Source organism: Periplaneta americana, chromosome 12, assembly GCF_040183065.1.
Source record: "Periplaneta americana isolate PAMFEO1 chromosome 12, P.americana_PAMFEO1_priV1, whole genome shotgun sequence".
In the NCBI taxonomy this organism is placed as follows: Eukaryota; Metazoa; Arthropoda; class Insecta; order Blattodea; family Blattidae; genus Periplaneta; species Periplaneta americana.
Window position 1 is genome coordinate 145884071 of NC_091128.1, and position 22063 is coordinate 145906133.

The window sequence follows — 22063 nt, forward strand, 5'->3', positions numbered from 1 at the left end:
TTATTTAAGAAATATAATACGGAAAGTGATTCTTCTGAATTTCTGCGTTAGTTACAAGCAAAGAATGGACAAGATATTGTGTTATGGCCTTCTTGCTACAAAATATACGACGACCAAATAGCTTTTTGATAGCAAAATGAATCTAGTAGGCTGTGATCGGAAACGAGAACTGCAAAGTTAAAACCTGGCTAAAGGCTGGTTCACAATAAACCGGGAACGAGAACCAGAATGAAAACTAGAAGCAGAGGACGTGATGGAAATTTTTGATTCACAATAAAGCGAGAACGTAGACGATTATGCATATCGATATGCATGTCAATAACGATATGTAAAGTCGATATTACGCATTCTGATGTTATTTGTGTATAATTGACCAATGACATTCTCTCATGAGTACAAGGCAGCCAATATAAACACAGGTTAACGAACTTCGAAATTTCAACTTTAACATTTCATTAGGTACGGTAATATAAATATGCCCATGCATCTTTATTATCACAACCTATTTTAAGTCTACCATAACGTAAAATAATTAGAGAAGAAACATTTCATAGAACAAAAATGAACACAACAGTAGTTATTGAATTGAAGCATGAATATGTAGTGTGTAATACAACCAATACAGTAATAAAATATGATTCACTTACGATCGGTGTTCAAAGATGCAGCTATTTAAAGCCACGTATTCTCCTTCATTTTCTCATCTTTATACGAGGCGCACCGCTTATCGTAAACGTGAGGATTTTCCTCAACACTCAATATTAGAATCTCATCAAATAAAACTTGCTCCATGATGCACAGCACAGAGCAAAATAATGCACAGGTTATGTCACGGTCTTCTTGCTACAAAATATACGACAAAATAGCTATTAGATGGCAATAGAATGAATCTAGTGGGCTGTGATCGGAAACGTGAACGCCAAAGTTGAAACTTGGCCAACTCTCCTTTCCCGATCTCGGGCTCCGGCAAGCTTTTCGTTAATTGTGAACGCTCACATTTAAATGTATACATTTTAAAAATTTTACCGTTTTCGTTTTCGTTCCGATTCTCGTTTCCTGTTTATTCTGAACCAGCCTTAACTCTCCGTTCCCGGGCACCGGCAAGCTTCTAGTTAATTATGAATGCTCACATTTAAATACATATATTTTTAATTTTTCCGTTCTCGTTTTCGTTGTCGTTCCAGGTTTATTGTGAACCAACGTTTATTTTTTCTTGAAAAGTCTCTCATACACTGCCTTCTGTTTCGCCTCGTCGCTTTCAACTGTTCCCGAAACTCTTCAGTTCGTCTGCCCACCTCGCTGTCTGTCCTACTCTTCTCTAGCCAATCCTTGGGTCCCAAGCTGTCAGTCTGTGTACTCCCACCTGTTATCTGCCCATTTCCATTCGGGTCTTCTAGTGCCGACTGCTGAGTCTTGAACACTCGACTTGTTTATTTCCTCATTCCGTATTCGGTCTTTCAAAGGTAATGCCCAGAATTGTTCTTTTCATCTTTTGTTAACAGGTTAACAGACAACCAACGTGTCTCTATCTCTTCTTATTAAGCTTCATGCCTGTAAGCGGCAGAAGAGAGCCGATAGAATGCATAATATGTTTATGACGTTTCATTTTCATGTTACTAGTTGTTGACACGCCATCTGTTATCTATACTGCATTTAAGTATCATGAAACGGTATGAGTCATTAATAAGAATCATTTGTTGTACATCAGCATTATAAACAGTCTTTACTTCTGCTCAAAATTGTTCATAAAATCATATTTTATGGCACGCGTGCAATAAAATTTCCATACCAATAATTTACGTCAGTATCATGAAACCGTATGAATACGGGTGTGATTTTTTGGTATTAACGATATACACGAAATGTGTTTAAAAAACTTAATTTTATACAATTAACAGGACTTCTATCGCGGTTAGGGTTGATCTTTCTTTCTTGAATCCTAGCTGTGTTATAGCGCTGCCCATAAAAAAATAGCGTTAAGAAGCTCGTGTTATACATTTGTGCGAGATCGTGCGTATTTGCTTGTTTTCAGCACAGAACCAATACGCGGTAAGTGTGAAATGCCACATTCAGTATTTCCAACGTAACACACATAACAATTTCCCTCTTCTTACCGCTTAAGCGCGACATTCATTTTACTGCTTTAGGCTTTTAACATATTATTTTTAGAGACGTTTAACATAGTAATAATTATAAATTGGAAACTTACCACTGCAATTTCACCTAAATTGCACTGTTAATTATTGTTTTTAAATATTTGCAAAAATTAAGTAAAGTCTACTACTACACGAAACTTATTGCATTCCTGATACAAGTAACATTAAGGAAGCCGAGAAAAAATCAACAAGATTCCAGATGCCGATGTTATTACTGCAATATGTTATATAAATAATATTGTTAAAATATTAAAATGAAAAATAAATCATTACATAACCTTACCGTTTGTTTTAAGTTCGCATTTATAGACTGGGGGAAAAAAAGACAGACGTATGTCACGGCCTACTGGAGTATAGTAAACACAGAAAACATTTTATAGCAACAATGTTGAAGAAAGATATTTTGGTTTTCCGAAGTTGCCGTCATTAAACAGAAACCAACATGGAGATTTCATTGCAACTAATTAGAAATTCGTCTTTCACGTATGTAATAAATTATCTTCGCACAAAATAATGTACGATATACGAGCGGTATGTTTGTTTTCATGTTCTCGGAAATTAAAAAAGCTCAACTACGTTTTGCTTTTTCAATTTTTTCCTCGAACATGAAAACGTCAACATACCGCTCTTGTAACGTGTATTACTATTGCATGCATTCCTGAAAATCAGAAAAATCGAGTTCGTAACGTTTTATTATCATCTTAATTAAATATAATTAAGACATCGTTAGTGGGCGGCTTGATGTGCACTTTTCTACATCAGGAACACGGGTTCAAATCCCGCTGAGTTCAAATTAAATTTGATGCAAATAGTAACTGGCCCAGCTTTCCTGGGAGTATTTCGGATTCCTCCATCATGACTCCATCAATTCACCATCATTACATTATCATCGCTGCTTGAAAAAGTGTCCATGATTGTCAGTCATTATTGCAGCCGATTATACTGCTCAGCAGTGAAATTCATAACACACTAGCCGATGGGCTTAAATAGATTACAGTGGAACAGAAATAGAAATAAATAGATTTCATGCAAAACGTTGATACATCCGACGAACCAAATAAACGGAAACAAGTGACTGACACTGTTAACTTCCAGGGGCGTAGCTAGCCTGCACAATGCTGTGCTAATTGTATTATTCAGTCGTAATCAAGTTGGGCAGTTTCAGAGGTCCCTGAGACAATGATTAATAGCATCCCAGTGCCCAACCATGTACGTAATGTTGTTACTGTTGCGTAAGACCGAATAGTGGATGTTTCGAAGATCGCTGTGAAGGCTGGCCTAGTAAGGACGCCGTGCCCGCTCCGATGACCGTTAATGTCGATGTGTCCTCAACTTCAATGTAACCTCTTTCCATTGCCAACTCTTGTACTTCCAAAATACGAAGATTCACTTGAAGCCTTATGTTCAGCAGACTGAACACTTATTTACTTGTAGTCTTCCGTCTTTTTCCTTGCAATATCGACACTCTTGTCTTCTAATTACACAAAGCATGACTATGTATTGTATTGTGAGGTTTAAAAAATTGATTACGATATCCACGTAAGTATTCGTACAAATTTTTGGCATGCTTCATATAGAAAGATGTATTTATGGCGTAATGTCTATCTGTCCATCCTTTTCTTTCCTACTTTGTGCAGCCTTTTCTACCTTGCGAATATTGTCCACACTCAATATGTTAGCCATATTATCCGGGAAGAATGCATAAGAAATATACTTAAAAATACAATTAATTTATGCATAAGATTATACTTAGTATAATGTATGTATGTGCCTACCTCGAATTTTGCTCAGAGTAATTATTATAGATATACAATAGCTTACCAGTCATACACCAATTGGTGTGCGTAAAGGCAACGCTGAACTATGCAGAGATTATAGGACACGTCTTAAAGCCGAGCGTCACAGCGGACAACCAGTGCAATTCTTGAGTCTGTTGTGCCCGATATCAACATTAAAAGGCGTCGTTAAGTACAAGACCAACCTGACGATACGATTCGGGTGCTTGAAAGTAATGAAAAGCTCAAACGATATCGTAACATTTTATTTCGCCAGATCACATAGACGTATTCACGCCTGACACACTTGCGGGTATATCCCATAAAGCCTATGCTATATTTTTTTTCTGACAATCGGCATTTCCAATTCTCTAAAAACTCCCATCATTCCGATGCCGAAAATAGGTATTCCCTGGCGGAAGTTTCAGTATCTACAAGAAATTTAGTTACACTTATTTTCTGACAGATGCAGAGGAACAAGTGGTAGCTCATCGCCTCAAACGCCACCTTGTATGCAACTGAAGTAATACTAGCCGCGAGAAAAGAAAGACTAATTAGGCTTGGAGATTTTTAACGCGCCGAAAAACTCCGACACACGGCTTGAAGTCCCTCCCTAAAGATCTGCGCTTCGGATTCTTGCGTCCTGAAAAATCCATCGACCACATTCGGTTTCTTCGTTCAAATAGGTCTACTATTAAATTTATTTTTTATCATAACTAGTATCAGAAATTGATATATAAAGGTGTCAGAGAAAAACGTCAATATATAATAATGGCTATTACACTTTTACTACGTCATATTACTTTTGACCAATAAAATTGTACGAAAGGGCGTGTTTCAACCAATCATGGCTGTTTATCAATACAATTTTATAATTTTCCTAGCATTTGTTTGTTTTTATCACTTCCCTAACATGTTTCTTTGTCAACATTTAAAACTGCAAATTCTTTACGATACTGAAAAACATTTTTGCGATCTTCATTTGTTTACCGCATAGATAGTCAACTGGAAATGCGGCTCCGTTCAAACGTTTTGGTGACGCTAACATTAGTAAAATAAAATTTTAGTAAGTCAATTAATATTTGATTGCATTAGAGTACTTTATTTCTTCTAATCTTTATATACTTTCTTCTATTCGTGTAGTAGTAGTATTTATTTATTTAACCTGGTAGAGATAAGGCCGTCAGGCCTTCTCTGCCCCTCTACCAGGAGATTCCAACTATAATATGAAGAATAAAATTACAATTAGTATTATATTTATAATTACAATTACAAATAAAATTACAATTAGTATTAAATTTACAATTACAATTACAAGAAAAATCAAAGTACGAAAAGATTACCTGACTAATTAAAGCTAGATAATTTAACATAGAAAAACAAAGAATATTTTATATTTACTGAATTACAAATTGAACCTAGTATAACAAAATTGTATAGTGATGAAATTACTGGATATTGAAATATTTTGTGATAGATTAAAGAAACTATTTACAAGTAATCAATTACTGACCAAGTGCCTAGTAAGTTTTCGTTTGAATTCAATTTTATTTCGACAGTCCCTGATGCTAGCAGGTAGCGAATTCCAGAGTCTTGGCAGGGCTATTGTGAAAGAAGATGAGTATGAGGAGGTGCGATGGGATGGTATTGTTAGTATTGTTTCATGACGAGAGCGTGTGTTCAGATTATGATGGGAAGAAAGGTAAGTGAAGCGAGACGACAGGTACGAAGGAACAGAAGAGTTCAAGATTTCGAAGAGAAAGATGAGTGAATGTAAATGTATTTTCTTATCTAGTTTAAGCCAACCTATTGCTTCCAGGGATGAGGTAATATGATCATATTTACGAACATTGCTTACAAAACGTACACACAAATTATGAGCACGTTGAAGTTTCGTTTTGTTGTCGCTGGAGAGGTCAGTCAGTAAAATGTCAGTATAGTCATAGTGTAATAGTCAATTAAATCTCATTTGAGTTTTGATTTTCTCTAGACAAATCAAAACCTCTAGTGAGATTACTGCTGGTAACACTATTCTCATAAACAATGTTCGTAACTTTCCTCTTTGAAATTATGCTATGGAAAACAAAAAAAGAAAAATAATTATATAACCATCACAAAATATTAGCAGACGAGAAAATCAAAAGGAAATTACAGGGAAACGAATGGGCGTGAGGGGCTCAATCCGTAAGCGGATGGAGAAGACAATGAAAAAAATCGTGATCACAAAGGCGAATATGAGCAAATGAGTGAGAGTATGCCTACAAGGAAGATATTTACATAAGGAACGGATATGTGTGAACTCTGGTAGCGGAGTTCTCTCTCGCCACAATGCGACATTATTAACACCTCTGCAGTGTTTCAAAGATTTCAATTAACCGTTCCAGATTTAATGTCTCTCAGATTCCAACACTGGATGAACAGATGGCCCCGCCCGTCACAGAGGTTATCATCCCACGCCTGTTGACCATAAGTAGGGTTCGGATACGATTTAGTTCAAGGTTTCATCTATAGATTTATGTGGGATTCTTAAAGTCGTGTTGAAGCGTCCTTAAATCATTGGTATCCTGACGACATTGAAGTTTTAAAATAATTACGGATAAGCAATAACTACCACGCAAGATGGATGAAGAATTTTTCGTTTCAAGTTTCTGACATGTAGAAATGACAGGATGAACGAAAGAAACATAAAGAATACAATGAAAGAAAAGCGAAAGAACGAAAGAAAGCAAACACTAAAACAAAAAGGAAAGGATACAATAAAGAACGAAGTTTATTTCCTTTAGGTTAATAATTAGACATCTTTCCGTTGTTTAAATGTTGAGAAACTTTGTAAGTTAAGTTACCGTACCTTGTTCTCTCCTCTCTCTCTCTCTCTCTCTCTCTCTCTCTCTCTCTCTCTCTCTCTCGCTTTCTCTTTTGGAAAACCAGCATTTAAGAAGCATAATGATTAGTGAAGCTAATTCGTACAACGATGAAAGAGTAATGGAACGGAGAAAAATTCTCTCCGGCGCCGGGATTTGAACCCGGGTTTTCAGCTCTACGTGCTGATGCTTTATCCACTAAGCCACACCGGATACCCACCCCGGCGTCGGACAGAATCGTCTCAGATTAAGTTCCAACTCTTGGGTTCCCTCTAGTGGCCACCCTCTGCACTACGTCATAGATGTCTATGAACGTAGGACTGAAGTCCACACATCAGCATCAACACGTAGAGCTGAAAACCCGGGTTCAAATCCCGGCGCCGGAGAGAATTTTTCTCCGTTCCATTACTCTTTCATCGTATGATGACGCAGAATATCTGCATGGAAATATCATATGTACTTTGGTACATTAAAATAATATATATGACATGCGTAAATCACTTCGTGATTTAAGACGGCTCTTATTCCGTCGGATCCCGGCCAACTAGTCACTCATAACGAGTGCACCTCAGCACATGTGTGATTCTGTCCGACGCCGGGGTGGGTATCCGGTGTGGCTTAGTGGATAAAGCATCAGCAGGTAGAGCTGAAAACCAGGGTTCAAATCCCGGCGCCGGAGAGAATTTTTCTCCGTTCCATTACTCTTTCATCGTATGATGACGCAGAATATCTGCATGGAAATATCATATGTACTTCGGTACATTAAAATAATAGGCTATATAATCCGTACAAGATTATTATATAATATGATTATCTCCACAGATAAAACAAAAGTAATGGCATTCCTAGGATCTTACCCAATCACAACAAAAATTTTACTAAACAATAAAATCATAGAACAAGAGAATACGTTCAAATATCTAGGCTGCAACGTCACTTATAACAAGAGCCGAGAAATAGATGATAAGTTAAATGCTTTGAATTATTTTTGTGGAATAATACGTCGAACTTTAGGTAGGACTGGCATGAGACTGACGTGAAGGACGTAAGAAACGTTTCGAAGATTCAACCGATTCAGGACAATGCAACTTGAAATATGACGAAGTTGTATTCCTATACTGACAGCAATACCTTAGATTTTGTATATTATTACGATGTACCGAAGTACATATGATATTTCTGTGCAGAAATTCTGCGTCATCATATATGAAAGGTGAGTGGAACGCAGAAAAATTCTCTCCGGCACAGGGATTTGAACCCGGGGTTTCAGCTCTACGTGCTGACGCTCTATCCACTAAGCCATACCGGATTCCCATCCCGATGCCGGATTGAATCCTCTCAGTTTAAGTTCCACCTCTTGGGTTCCCTCAAGCGGCCTACCCTCATGCACTGCATCATAGATGTATGACAGTGGCATAATGTCCATACATGTGCAGCGGTGCACTCGTTATGAGTGACTAAGTTGCCGGGCACTTACTCCGTCGGATCCCAGGATTAAACTGAGAGGATTCAATCCGGCATCGGGGTGGGAATCCGGTGTGGCTTAGTGGATAGAGCGTCAGCACGTAGAGCTGAAAACCCGGGTTCAGATCCCGGTGCCGGACAGACTTTTTCTCCGTTCCACTCACCTTTCATCATTAGATTTGTGACTTTCTACTGGGTGTTCATTTCAAAGTGTGTCATGACGTCACTGTTGATGTTATGTTTTATTTAACGATGCTCGCAACTGCAGAGGTTATATCAGCGTCGCCGGATGTGCCGAAATTTTGTCCCGCAGGAGTTCTTTTACATGCCAGTAAATCTACCGACATGAGCCTGTCGCATTTAAGCACACTTAAATGCCATCGACCTGACCCGGGATCGAACCCACAACCTTGGGCGTAGAAGGCCAGCGTCACTGTTGATGAGTCAGCGATTCGAAACGAGTTTAAGCTTTTATGTCAGAGAAGTTGCCTATTAATCAAGGCGTTCAATCTGAACTTGAGAACGTGTACGGTATAACTTGAACGTCGTAGCAACAGATGGCGGTCTGTCCGGTCTATGTGCTACCATAACCTCTTTCGAACTGTGTTTTGCGCGGCCAAGTCGTACGCAGGGTATTTGTTATCATCGGTTGCGTACGGCAACATTCCACAATACAAATCAAATGCTCCGTGTCCATGTTCACCGTCGAAATTAATGTCAACAAATACGTAAGCAATCGTCTTAACCCTCTCCCCATATCTCGACAGTAAGAAAAAAAACTCACCTCAGTACATGTTTCGAAACAGTTCACATTCCTGCCACTACTGGCGTTATCGTACGTATCGGTAAGTACTCTTTAGAATGAACGCCGTACTTTCTAGGCAACTTATCTGGCACATAGGTAATACACCTCTGCGGAAGTGTAGGAAGATTGAATTCTCTAGGCTCATCGACTAGCCTCATGACGGCACACAGCGAGCCATGACACTCTTTGAACTGAACACGCAGTAGTAACAGAACAGAATGGATTTATTGGATTCTGAACTAGAAATTCAGCCTGTCTTATAGTCGTGTATTACTTTAAATATAATTTTAAAACGATCTTCTCTCAATGCACAGACTTCAGCATTCGTAACTTCGACATTCGAGGAGCAGCATTAAATTCTTCAGAGCAATGACTTTTAAACTGACTCTCCTACGAGTTGATCTTTAAAAGCAGACGCTGGCACTGATGTAAAATCATTCACAGTACTGTACATGCAGACGAGAACCGCAGTTTTGCATGAGCGATAGAAGAAAATAGCCCAACGCTAGGCAACGCACAGAACGCTGTTGTGTGGAAGATCACATACCCAACGGGTGGGTATACGTCATGAAATATTATTGATCACTGCCTCTGCTTGCTTACGTGCAGAAATAACCTGGGTGGAGTTTGTATGGCCGGCACGGCTTCAGAAACTTATTTACAACATGAATTGGATAATCACTTCTGTCTTCAAGTATTTCTAAATCTGTATCAGTTAACTACGCAAACGTTACATCACCTTTGACAATCAGGATGAAGATTGTGGGGAATGCTGGGATTCGCGCTGCAGAAACTACTGAGAATTTCATTCACAGATTTCAAATTCAAGATGTTTAATCCATATTTTTTAGGGAAGAAGAAGGTAGTCAGTCTTTATAATGCAAATTAATTTACACAGAGGTCCACACCTGTGGAGTAACGGTCAGCGCGTCTGGCTGCCAAACCAGGTGGCCGGGTTCGAATCCCGGTCGGGGCAAGTTACCTGGTTGAGTTTTTTCCGGGGTTTTCCCTCAACCCTATACGAGCAAATGCTGGGTAACTTTCGATGCCGGATCCCGGATTCATTTCACCGGTATTATCACCTTCATATCATTCAGACGCTAAATAACCTAGATGTTGATACAGCGTCGTAAAATAACCCAATAAAATAAAAATTTACACAGATTATGTTAATTGCTTTATTATCAACATTGAAGAAGACTATGAGCAATCATTTTTACGAATAGAAAAAGCGAGAATTTATAAAACTGTAGTTCGCCCCATATGAACACTGTAGAAACGAGATCCCAAACAAATAAATGAAACTACAGAAATTATAATATTACGAAAAATAGTAAATAAAACTCTCGTATCAAAAAAGATACAATAAGGGACTGGTGTATAATTCAGCGAATAAATTATTGGATATAGGCCTATGTACAAAGGAATAAAAGAGGCAACCATATAACGAAAATGAATGAGATACAATGAGTGAATAAATCACAAACGGAACACAGAAGCATTGACCGGCCAAGAAAGAGATGGTCCGAAAGTGGTTTGAAGAGACTTATAGTTTAGTTTTTAAATTTTAACTTTGGTTAAATTTTAAAATAAAGTAATAAGAAAAAAGAAGACCGCGAATTTAACGTTTTCGCACAACAGAACGAATGTTTTACTTATAGTAGTGATCGGCATCCCTTAATGCACAAGCAGAGCGGAGGAGCAAGGCCTGACTCCCTCCCCTTAGCCATGACTTGTTCATTCAATGGCAAGCAATTTGGGTATCCTTTCTTTCTACCTTCTCCTTTTCTGTTTATTGCGGGCTGCATTTTATATGACGTAATCTTTGCAGACCACTGTACAATACCGGAAAGCACAATAATCTCAATAATTGAACATCCGATAATCCGAACGCACTACCGAATGTATGTACAAATCCATAAAAACAATGCCATTAATAAAAAAATGTTGTACTTTGAGTCCCGTAAGTTTCATATTAAGATCAAAAATTGATTCTCATAATATTTAAGGTAAAAATAAATAAAAACTAATGGAAGTAGATAAAGAAAAATCCTGAAGAGGCAATGTCATTAAGTAGAAATTCTGTATTTTGTTTTGAGTTTCGTAAGTTTCATTAAGACGAAACATTTTTTCTTAAAATATCTAAGTCAAAAAGAGTTAAAATCCAATGCAAGTAGATGAATAAAAATCCGTAAACAAACAATGTCATTTCAGAAGAAATGTACTTTCGTTTGATTTTGCTAAGTTTCATATTAAGACTATTTTTTTTTCTTATAATCTCTACGCTAAAAAATGGTTAAAACCAAAGGAAGTAGGTAACGAAAAATCCGTAAAGATGTAATGTCATTTAAGAAGAAATTCTGTACTCTGTTTTGAGTTCCGTAAGTTTTATATAAAGGTGAAAAATGTAACCTTTAAGCTAAACATAGTTAAAACCAATGGAAGAGATAAACAAAAATTCTTAAAGAGACAATATCATTCAAGATGAAATTCTCTACTTTGTTTTGAATTCCTCAATTTTCATGATAAGATGAAACATTTTTTCTTATAATATTTTTAAGTTAAAATACCATCTATTACTGGTTACGGTTCTTCTTTCTGTAGGCCAACTCCTCAGCTACCAAAGCCCTTTAAAACTTGCAGCACACTCAAACCTTTCTTAACCATGTTCATATTAACAATCAGACAAACCTTGCGAAGTGGCGGTCTGGAGCGGATGAACTCTAGGATGATGGCATGAGCGTCCTTCTTAACGCGGTGCGGGATATCGCCGTCAACCATGACTTTGTTGAGCTTGTAGCGCCGAGACCGGATATCGTCCATCAGGATTTCGTAAGGGGTGAGTTCGTACTCGATAGGGGTGCGGCTGTAGTCCACCTTCTTCAGCTTCACTCCATGCCTTAACTCGTGAATCACTTGAACCCACAGTCTAGCCTGAAACAAATCAAAGACATCAGCTTAGTTAAGAGCACCTTGCTTTTACGAAGCTCCTGAAGTTCAAATGTCTGTCTGCGAAAACGCGCTAGACAGCTGCCCGGAAGGATCGGATCTCTGCCTCAGACATGAGTTAGGGGAGAGTCGGGTAGTATCGGACATCGGGTAATATCGGACAGTGAGTTTCTTTCATGTACCAGAGGATGATAGTACCTGTTGACATGGTTACGTTTCTGTGATGTCGCAAAGAGAAACGTAACCATGTCATTCAGGTACTACCATATGGTGGTAGATGAAAGAAACGCACTGTCCGATACTACTCGATGTCCGATACTACCGACTCTCCCCTATTCTCACCGAAATAATTATTCTTCCTCGTTATTTGTAGAAAAATACCACAATGGCTTTTAATTGGGCTTACAAATCACAATTTTCTCTCAAATTCCTCGTTATTCGCCAAATTACTCTTCTTTCAGCCTGCGTGTCCATCAGATTACATCGTCGACTTTTCAGACGATAAACTCGGGAACAACAGTAGAAGAGTCTAAACGAAATTTGTGGTGGATTGGGTTATTTTACGACGCTGTATCAACATCTCAGGTTATTTAGCGTCTGAATGAAATGAAGGTGATAATGCCGGTGAAATGAGTCCGGGGTCCAGCACCGAAAGTTACCTAGCATTTGCTCATATTGGGTTGAGGGAAAACCCCGGAAAAAACCTCAACCAGGTAACTTTCCCCGACCGGGATTCGAAGCCGGGCCACCTGGTTTCACGGCCAGACGCGCTGACCGTTACTCCACAGAAGTGGACTTTTGTAGTGGATAAAGGCGGTTTTGGGTAAGTTCCCTCATCACCATGAGCAAGTGTTCAGCCTTGGGAGTTAACACTGAAACATCCTCCGGCTCAAAACAAGGACTTCACATTTCAAGAATCAGTTCCAATGAAAAGACATTAAGAGATAGGGGAGAGTCGGGTAGTATGGGACATCGGGTAATATCGGACAGTGCGTTTCTTTCATCTTCCACCATATGGTAGTACCTGAATGACATGGTTACGTTTCTCTATGCGACATCACAGAAACGTAACCATGTCAATCAGGTACTATCATCGTGTAGTAGATGAAAGAAACTCACTGTCCGATATTACCCGCTGTCCGATACTATCCGACTCTCCCCTAAGTAAATGTAATAACAGAACTATGATATATGATGAATGTTCAGTAATTATTTGCGAATTATACTGTCTTCAACCACCTATAAATCTATCAGGTACCTGACGACATTCTACATGTGTCAAATTTGTAGTAAAGACAACCGAATGGCAGGTTTTTCCTACGTAGGCCTACTTCCCCTTGCAATTTTCAATTTACCAGTTCCTAATTATCTGATACTTATCGTATTTGAAACTTCTGTATTTTACAAGCCAAATAAAAATGTAAATTGCAATTATTGCGCTTTTTGGAAAATATTCAATGATAACACAGTTTAAGACCGCTCTAAAGTATTCAAACTTTAAAATTCCGAACTTTCCAGTCCTGACATTACATTCTATTGCCTATGATTCCTAGGTCGACCTCTTTTCCGCTTTACAATTAAATACAATTAATTATATTCTGTAGTTACATCATTTATCGTTGAACATACCAGATCCTATACGTTAACAACTGACAAAACTCCGTTGTAAGAGGTTGCTAAACCTTACCGTTGTGCTGGAGGTGGAGTCGGAGTTTTCCCTCCATTAAGGGGACACTCAACTTAAAAATTGGAGATAAAGTGTCATAGAAATGAAAAATTAATTTCTACATTAATTTACGTGACAGAAATAAATCAATATGCAGAATTCTTCCCATATTCATTGAGAAGTCACAAGGCCAAAAAATAAAAAATGATAATTAAAAGTGATATTTCAATTAATGACTGATTAAAAATTGAAATATTTTCTATTTTGAAAAGTACTGGATCTAATGAGCTGAGATTTTTCATGTTACTTGCCATGTGTATATTAAACTTTTTCTCCAAATTTGAAAAAGATTGGTCAAATAGGAAAAAAGTTCCAAAATATAGTTGAGTGTCCCCTTAATCTGAACCATTGTCGCCACTGATAGAAAAGTCATCTGATGCATCACTGCTATCAGTACGCGTTACTATTGGCTAATAATTAGGAAGTAGGAGGTGAATAGTATACTGTATCCCTCTTTAAGATTGACGAATGCGCAGACCAACGGAGTTTTCTAAATTGTTCCCCTATAGTTATTTTCTTTCCGTTACATCTACGGCATCCGTTATCTCTATAATTTAATATTTTCATATCCAATCTAGAGAATTATGAAGATCTATACAGGAAATCCATTCCAGTGCTGCTTGACTTCGTTTACATTGTATTTAGTATCGCCAAATGTCACTTAAGTAAAAATTATCTTAATAATGACGGTTTTCTTACGAATTATTTAAGTGTACACTGGTGTGAAATTAGGATTTTCTTAACCGTTCGAACTAGATATTTCGAAATTTGTACACATGTGCCATGCTGCATATAAATAACTTCTGTATAAAATTTCATCTTATTTTGCCCAAAATTATATGCATTACTATCACTTTTGTAAATTTAAAGTGTATTTTGAAAGAAAAAACTACTCCTACAAATTTAAAAAATTTGTCCACATGCCTTTCAAATTCCCGGAAACATAACTTACTTACTTTTTCAGGTTTTCTTCAATATCTAAGCAAAAAATGTTTTATATAGTCGAATACGTATTAAACAGGTAAAAATTGTGATGCCTAGCAGAAAAAAAATATGTAAAAAAATCTTGCAGTTTAAGTAAAATCCTAATAAAAAAGATTTGTTAAGCATGCCCTTAAGAAGACCTACCAAAAAATCATGCAAATAGTAGAAAATTTGGAAAACGAATAACATTTTTAGTAAAGTAATAGCCTACGTAAGGAAATAACAAATGGATAAAATTGAGTTTAGAGTTTAAAGGGCCACGTTCTTCACTCAGTCTGCAACATTTAACTAAATGTCGGCCGAAACAACTAATTGAAGGATCTTACTGCACGAAAATTTGTTGACAAGTTCTCCGAACCGTATTCATTTTTTAATGTTAAAACTAAAAATCAAATTTAAAGAAAATTAAAAAAAAAAATCGCATTAGTGTATCCCTAGCGACGCTGTAGCAACTGCAAGACTATGTAATGTCGCGTCGATGTAATTGTTCATAGCGAGATTACAAAAAGAAACAGAGTTTTATTACCTAACATTCGCCTTAAAGATGGAGAGAACTTCGGATAAAAATCCAAGAAGATGATCGGGCAAAGCAGAAATCGAACTCACCCAAAAAAGCCTGGGATCGTGAAACCAGCTCCTTTCCTCTGAGCTATGTCTGTGGTCATAAGTTATAACGGCGCTCGACGGTAAAATGGTCATTTCTGCCTTCCGAGTAGTATCTCTCCAGTGCACTACCGGTATACAGGGTGGATGGTAACCTCTGCACAAAAATGAAACTGGTAATAGATCATTAGAAGAGATTTGAAAAAAAAACTAAACAAGTCTTTTCTCTAACATTCACCGTTTTAGATAAAATGGTTATGTTTCTATGAAGCATTCACTCCTTACTTTATTTCTGTATTCAATCGGTAATATGCGACATGCCCTGCATTGCAAGATTTATTTCAACGATTTTCGCAATTATTCAACAGTAATCTCAATAGAGGTTTTGATTTATCTAGAGAAAATCACAACTCGAGTGGGATTTAATTGACTATTACACGATTAGAAGAAAGTATATAAAGATTAGAAATAACGAAGTACTCCAATACAATAAAATATTAATTGACTTACGAAAATACAACTGTCTTCAAATGTATTATTGTACCATCTCAACATTACGCTAGATGGCAGTAGTGTTTTATGATTATGTTTTCTTGTTACCAGTATCAGTTGTGCCAACTATGGAATCATCATTGAACTCTGTGGACTGTTACTAGCAAGAAGGCTTTGTTGATTCATTTTCATTTTCATTAAAACATTTGCATTCCACTTCAATCATCCGGATCCCAGTAATCAACGTCACTTGACAGATGATTTTCAATAAGTCTTAGTATTAAACAATCTCTGATACGTGACTATCCATAGGCTAATATCATATAGCAGAAGCTATAACAAACATAACCTAAATAATATAAACAAGTATTAGAAAAATTTTAATTAGGGATGATGAAATAAACAAGAAACGTTTTAATTAACGATGATGAAATAAAAACTAAACAAAAAATAACTTTAAAAGAAACAATTATTGAAAGTAAAATTTTCAAATTTGAATGTTTTAGTGGTTGGTGGTTCAGTTGATGTTATATTGGACGTGTGAGTAAAAGAAGTGAACTCGTTGATGTACATGGTGTATCCCTCAACTTATTCAGGATTTCCGAATGGTGCTCTTCATATATGACCAGTGATCTTTATTAATTCTTGTTCTTGAATGCCAATGCGAGTCATATTTGAAAGTGCTGTGCATCGACTGGAGTGGTTTGCAATTTTCTATTTTTTGACGTCGAGACCAGTGTATTTTGAAATGTTGGCAAACAAAGACACAAATGCTAGGGTAGTGATAAAAATAAACAAATGCTAGGGACGCGATAAAATTGTGCGATAAGCAGCCATGATTGGTTGAAAGACGTCCTTTCGTACCGTTTTATTGGTCGAAAGTAGTGTGACGTAGTAAAAGTGTAATAGTCAATTTAAATGCATGGCTAAACGGTTTAATTTACAAAAAAAAAAAAAAAAACAAGACATTAACTGTTCAGATTATTTAACTATCTGCTTGTATAGCAATCAGCCATTTCTCTCGGGCCATTATCGGAATAGAGCGCTGCAAACATTGGGCAAAGACTATTTTTCCTGCTTAACGGAGCTTAATCGAAGGAAAACTGTAATAAAGTTTTGTAATATTTAACATGTAGAATTACCTCTTATATTTTTGTGCAGAGGTTACCATCCATCCTGTGTAAAGAATAACAAAAAAAGACTCAAAACAGATCTCGAGTGCAAATTTCAAAGTAAATTACCTGGCGACAGAATAAATTTAATATCGTTTCCGAAACTCGAGTCGAAAAGATGTGATGTGTTTTTCTTCTCAAATAATATATCAAGGATTTCAAAGAACGAGTATTTAATGAAATAGAGATTAGAAGAACTGATCTAGAACACAATGAAACTATATAACTACAAAGTCCGAAACTTATCGCTACTATTGCTATAATTAGAAAAGCAATGCACAGATAATGAAGAGGATAAAATGATAAGCAACAAGGAAAGAAGCCCAAACTCTACTTGTACGCATATTTAAAACAGGACGCACTGGACAAGAAGGACGTGCTTCAGAGAGGTGAGAGAGGTGTTTTATGATGTTAAATTTCAAGCATTAGGGGAGAGTTGGGTAGTATCGGACATCGGGTAAAATCGGACAATGAGTTTCTTTCATCTACCACCAGGTGATAGTATCTGAATGACATGGTTACGTTTCTGTGATGTCGCATACAGAAACGTAACCATGTCATTCAGGTACTACCATCTGGTGGTAGATGAAAGCAACGCACTGTCCGATATTACCCGATGTCCGATACTACCCAACTCTCCCCTAGTGGTATAAAATGTATTCGAAATCGAATAATGACTTTGTCTTATTATCTCATAAAAGAAACTGTAAATGATAAAAAATCAAACGCACATTCATAGTCAATTTACTTCGGAACAACAATGAACTTGTTTGATACAAAGACTAACTAACCTACTAAGTTATTAAGAATACGATCTCGTGCAATATTAAATATAAGCTGCGCCTGTTTCGTTCGAGTATGTACACCACGGGCATAGAGAACACTTTCTATATCATATTAATACTGTCAACATATCTCTTGATGTTACACCTTTGGGCTAAATGCATCCTGTGTATGAGGACAGGTTGAGGAAGAGTGCACATCCCTCTTATGATACTGTGTAAACCACGCAAGCTTTATAGCTTCATGCAGTAACCCGACGTCATTTTCCTCAAATGCTTTCCTAAAAGCTATCGATAATATCATAAGCATACACAGAATGAAAGGTGTTCTCTACATAGAACGGTAAGAAAGGATGTATTATCAACTATCATGTACAGTACAGACTGTTTGTAAAATAGCTCTGCAGTTATGACAAATAATTCTAATACAATTATCTGGGATTTTAACACATCTTTCTATTGTGATAATTACATACTGTCGCGACAAATACTCAAAATAGCGCGTACGGGCGACAGACGAAAAAGGGATGGAGCCTAACTATGTCGTCGACAAGTACTTGTGTAACTCAACTAGTCATTATATTGCAATGATTCAGTTAAGTCGACGTTATAATGCTCTTTTTATTTTACTTATCTCTAACTATTGCAAATTTCTAACCTGTCGCTGCGTGTGACGTCTATATTCGACCTATACAATATAAAAAATGAACAAGCCCATCTCTATATACAGGGTGTAAATGACTTTTTCAAAATTTGGGGGGGGATGTAGAGGGTGATATGGTGAAGATTTTTCACTAAGTAACCATGACCGGAAATGAGAATTGGAGTATCTACAGCACTGTGAGATGTTACTTTTCCTGTACTTGTGAGACGAACTTTCTACGCATTTAGTAGGCTATACGCATCTATAGTTTGGAACCCTCACTATCACTCGCACTCGGTCATTCTAGAGAGAGTAGAGAATAAAATCCTAAAACTGCTATATATGAAAAAAAAAACATTCATATTACAACATATTCCAATCTTATGAATTCATGCTGGTTGAATTTAATGTACCATTTCTCAGTAGTCGCAGGATAAGAGCACAACAAATGTATTTGTTCAAAACCATAAATGGTTTAATAGACAATCTGATTTTTTACAGCTAATTAGTTTCAATATTGGTAAATCAAATTTGAGAAAGCGATCTCTCTTTTATTTACAGACATCAAAAACACAATCTCATAAAATGTCTCCACTTTTATTAATGCTTCGAACTTACAATCATCATCAAACAACAGGATTTAGATTTCTCGTTATAGTACAATATGTACAAGAAAATGTTATATACAGCAATGGTTTCATGATATGTTGGATTCTAGTTGCATGTTGGTTGTAGTTGTAGTCAGGTATCATGCTGGTTGGAACACGTGTTCTGTAGTGGTGAATTTCTTAAATAAATAAATTAAGCCTATTAGTCCTACTATATAATACTGTATACTGAGTTTAGTAACATAGTGTTATATTAAATCTGTAATTTGCCAATTATAGCTACATTTTACATTTTTGGCTATGATATCTATACTTAACTCTTTTTAATTTATTTTTATATGGTATTTTTCATTTATATCTATATCTGTGTCTTTTATTTAGGTAGTATCTATTTGTTTTTTTTTTTTTAATTTTTAATTTGTTTCTGTTTTATCTCTTTTTTCATGTTTGTTTTTGTAAACAAATCTGTACTGTCTATTGTAATTGGGGCTTTGCCTTGTTTCTGTTTTATCTCTTTTTTCATGTTTGTTTTTTTTAAACAAATCTGTACTGTCTATTGTAATTGGGGCTTTGCCTTGTTATAGAAATAAATACATAAATAAATAAGCAAACAAATAAATAAATAAATAATAAATAAGTAAATAAATAAAAAGAATAAATAAATTAATTAATTAAACAGAGCAGTTTGAAGAACTTTATTGACTTTAATTTTACAATAAATGTTCAAAGTGACGATTGTCAACTTCGTTACATAGCGTATAACGACGAACCATGTTTCGTCTTACTCTCCGGAGGATTGCACGCTTCCCTCTTATGGTATCGAACGCTATAAAATGCGCTCAGTAAGCTCATTTAGGTGTTGGGTACACAATAGCCTTCACGTACTCCCTAGGAAAAAGTCTCGAGGGATGAGGTCAGGAGAGCGAGCAGGCCAAGGGACTGGGCATCCTCTTCCAATAAAATAACTCTCTGCCTGAAAATATCTATGACACATGCGCAGGCCAGGCGATCGAAGTGTGATAGAACACCGTCGTGCTGATACCACATACTCGTACTATAGACGCGTTGTTAGTCACACAACGCAGAACTGCACGCATTGTATTCTTCACCTGACATAATTAGGAACGTTAAATCCAGACCTTTTAGATGGGCAGGGCATATAGCACGTATGGGCGAATCCAGAAATGCATACAGAGTGTTAGTTGGGAAGCCGGAGGGAAAAAGACCTTTGGGGAGGCCGAGATGTAGATGGGAGGATAATATTAAAATAGATTTGAGGGAGGTGGGATATGATGATAGAGACTGGATCAATCTTGCTCAGGATAGGGACAAATGACGGGCTTATGTGAGGGCGGAAATGAACCTTCGAGTTCCTTAAAAGCTATAAGTATATCCAATGCCTACCCACTTCACTCACATGATTCGGGTTCCGCATATTGCGGATAGATGGCAGGACTGTGACCCATTTTTCAAGTTGCACACCATTTTGGCGGACCACGCTGTGCATCATGTGTATCTGTGGAGAATTATGTCGTGTACTAGGATAAGTTAAGTATACGTGTTGTGTAGGGAATGGGTGATGATGATAAAAATGAGAAAGGGAGAAGGCGAAACACGGTGCTGGCACGTAGCCTACTCCTGTCGAATAACATCAAGAGGACCACCAGGCGTAACGACCTCATCCGACGGATCAATCATTATCAATAGTGATATATGGCTTCTCGTCGTATGCAATGCGGAAAGATTTAACTCAGGTATATTGGTGCACAGTCTAGTGATTAGAAGTTGCCAACTTAACTGATTATTAAGGTTCGGATAAAGTAGCTGTATCAGGATAGGCTGTATAACTGTATAGGATAGGGCCTTGACTTGCTTCAGACTAAGTAAACACTACCCCTTTCCACTAGCTGAAACTCTACCTGCTGGGAAGGGCGCTCCTCACCCCCAGCTAAAACATCAGTGAATGGTTAGTACAGCCGATAGGAACTGAATATACGTCGTCACTACTGTGGGCTGGGGGACATGCGACAACTAGTTAATGTTTGTACACAAAACGCAAGGACTAAGGATGTCTATCCTTACACAACTACTTTATCCGAATCTCAGTGATTATAAAATAATGTTAGCAAAGATATGAAAAAATGTTGACTACCGGTAGTGTAATTTCAATCATGTTACTGCACACAGAAACCACATTTCTCCCACGTCTGAAAGTAGATGATGAACGATGATACTTCTTCACCAATACCTCGCCTTTCCCCGTCATAAAACAATGTTAAGGATGATTATTGTTTTATAGAAATTTAAGTGTTGCTTCTTACTTCATATATAATAAAAACACTCTCTAAAATTATATATTTGTGTTTAAATAAAAATATGTATATTATCTTTAGCTAAATTACACCCAGAACTTGTAACATGTAACCCACTAACACAGGACATCTGACCTCAGATCGAAATTTAGATAGCTGTGGTTTTTTATACAATTTTTCATGCTCTTTCCAGTTATAGTGAAACCACATGCAAACTCTAGCACTACATTTATAAAATAAATTGTTTTAAATATTACAAAGAACACTATGAAACAAAAAATTGCCTCTGGATCAAAACTATTGTGACGACAGATGTCCGTCTTTGATATTAAACCACTCATATATTTTTTCATAATTTTTCCTACATTATTCACGTACGATATTATTCTTCTCTATGTAATATTATATTATATTAAGCTTATATAAATTCATTGTAGCTGTAATGTTAGTTCCTATTTTATTTTATTTATATATTGTTCTAAATTATAGACATCAGCTCAAAGAATTTGAGTGACCACAAGGGTCCTGAATACAATAAACATGTACAATATAATGTGATGTGATACATTAAAGAAAAAAGAAAGTTAATTGTTGAAGGCAAATATAAGTGGATTAATTCAAATAGAGATGATGATGTAATATTTGAAGAGAATCCTTGATAATATTTATAAGAATAGACATTACATAATCTTATATTAATATATTATATTATATAATTTCACTGTAGCTGT

The 22063-nt window shown here is 36.6% G+C and overlaps 1 protein-coding gene across 4 annotated transcripts in view; it reads right to left on the reverse strand.

Moving 5' to 3' along the window:
* The window catches only part of spir (spire type actin nucleation factor), an 825932-nt gene that overhangs the window by 413217 nt on the left and 390652 nt on the right, over positions 1–22063 (reverse strand). For all 4 annotated transcript variants that reach the window (XM_069842160.1, XM_069842159.1, XM_069842161.1 and 1 more), the window contains one exon: positions 11753–11995. In XM_069842160.1, coding sequence (XP_069698261.1) covers positions 11753–11995 — 243 coding nt within the window. The remainder of the gene's footprint in view (positions 1–11752; positions 11996–22063) is intronic.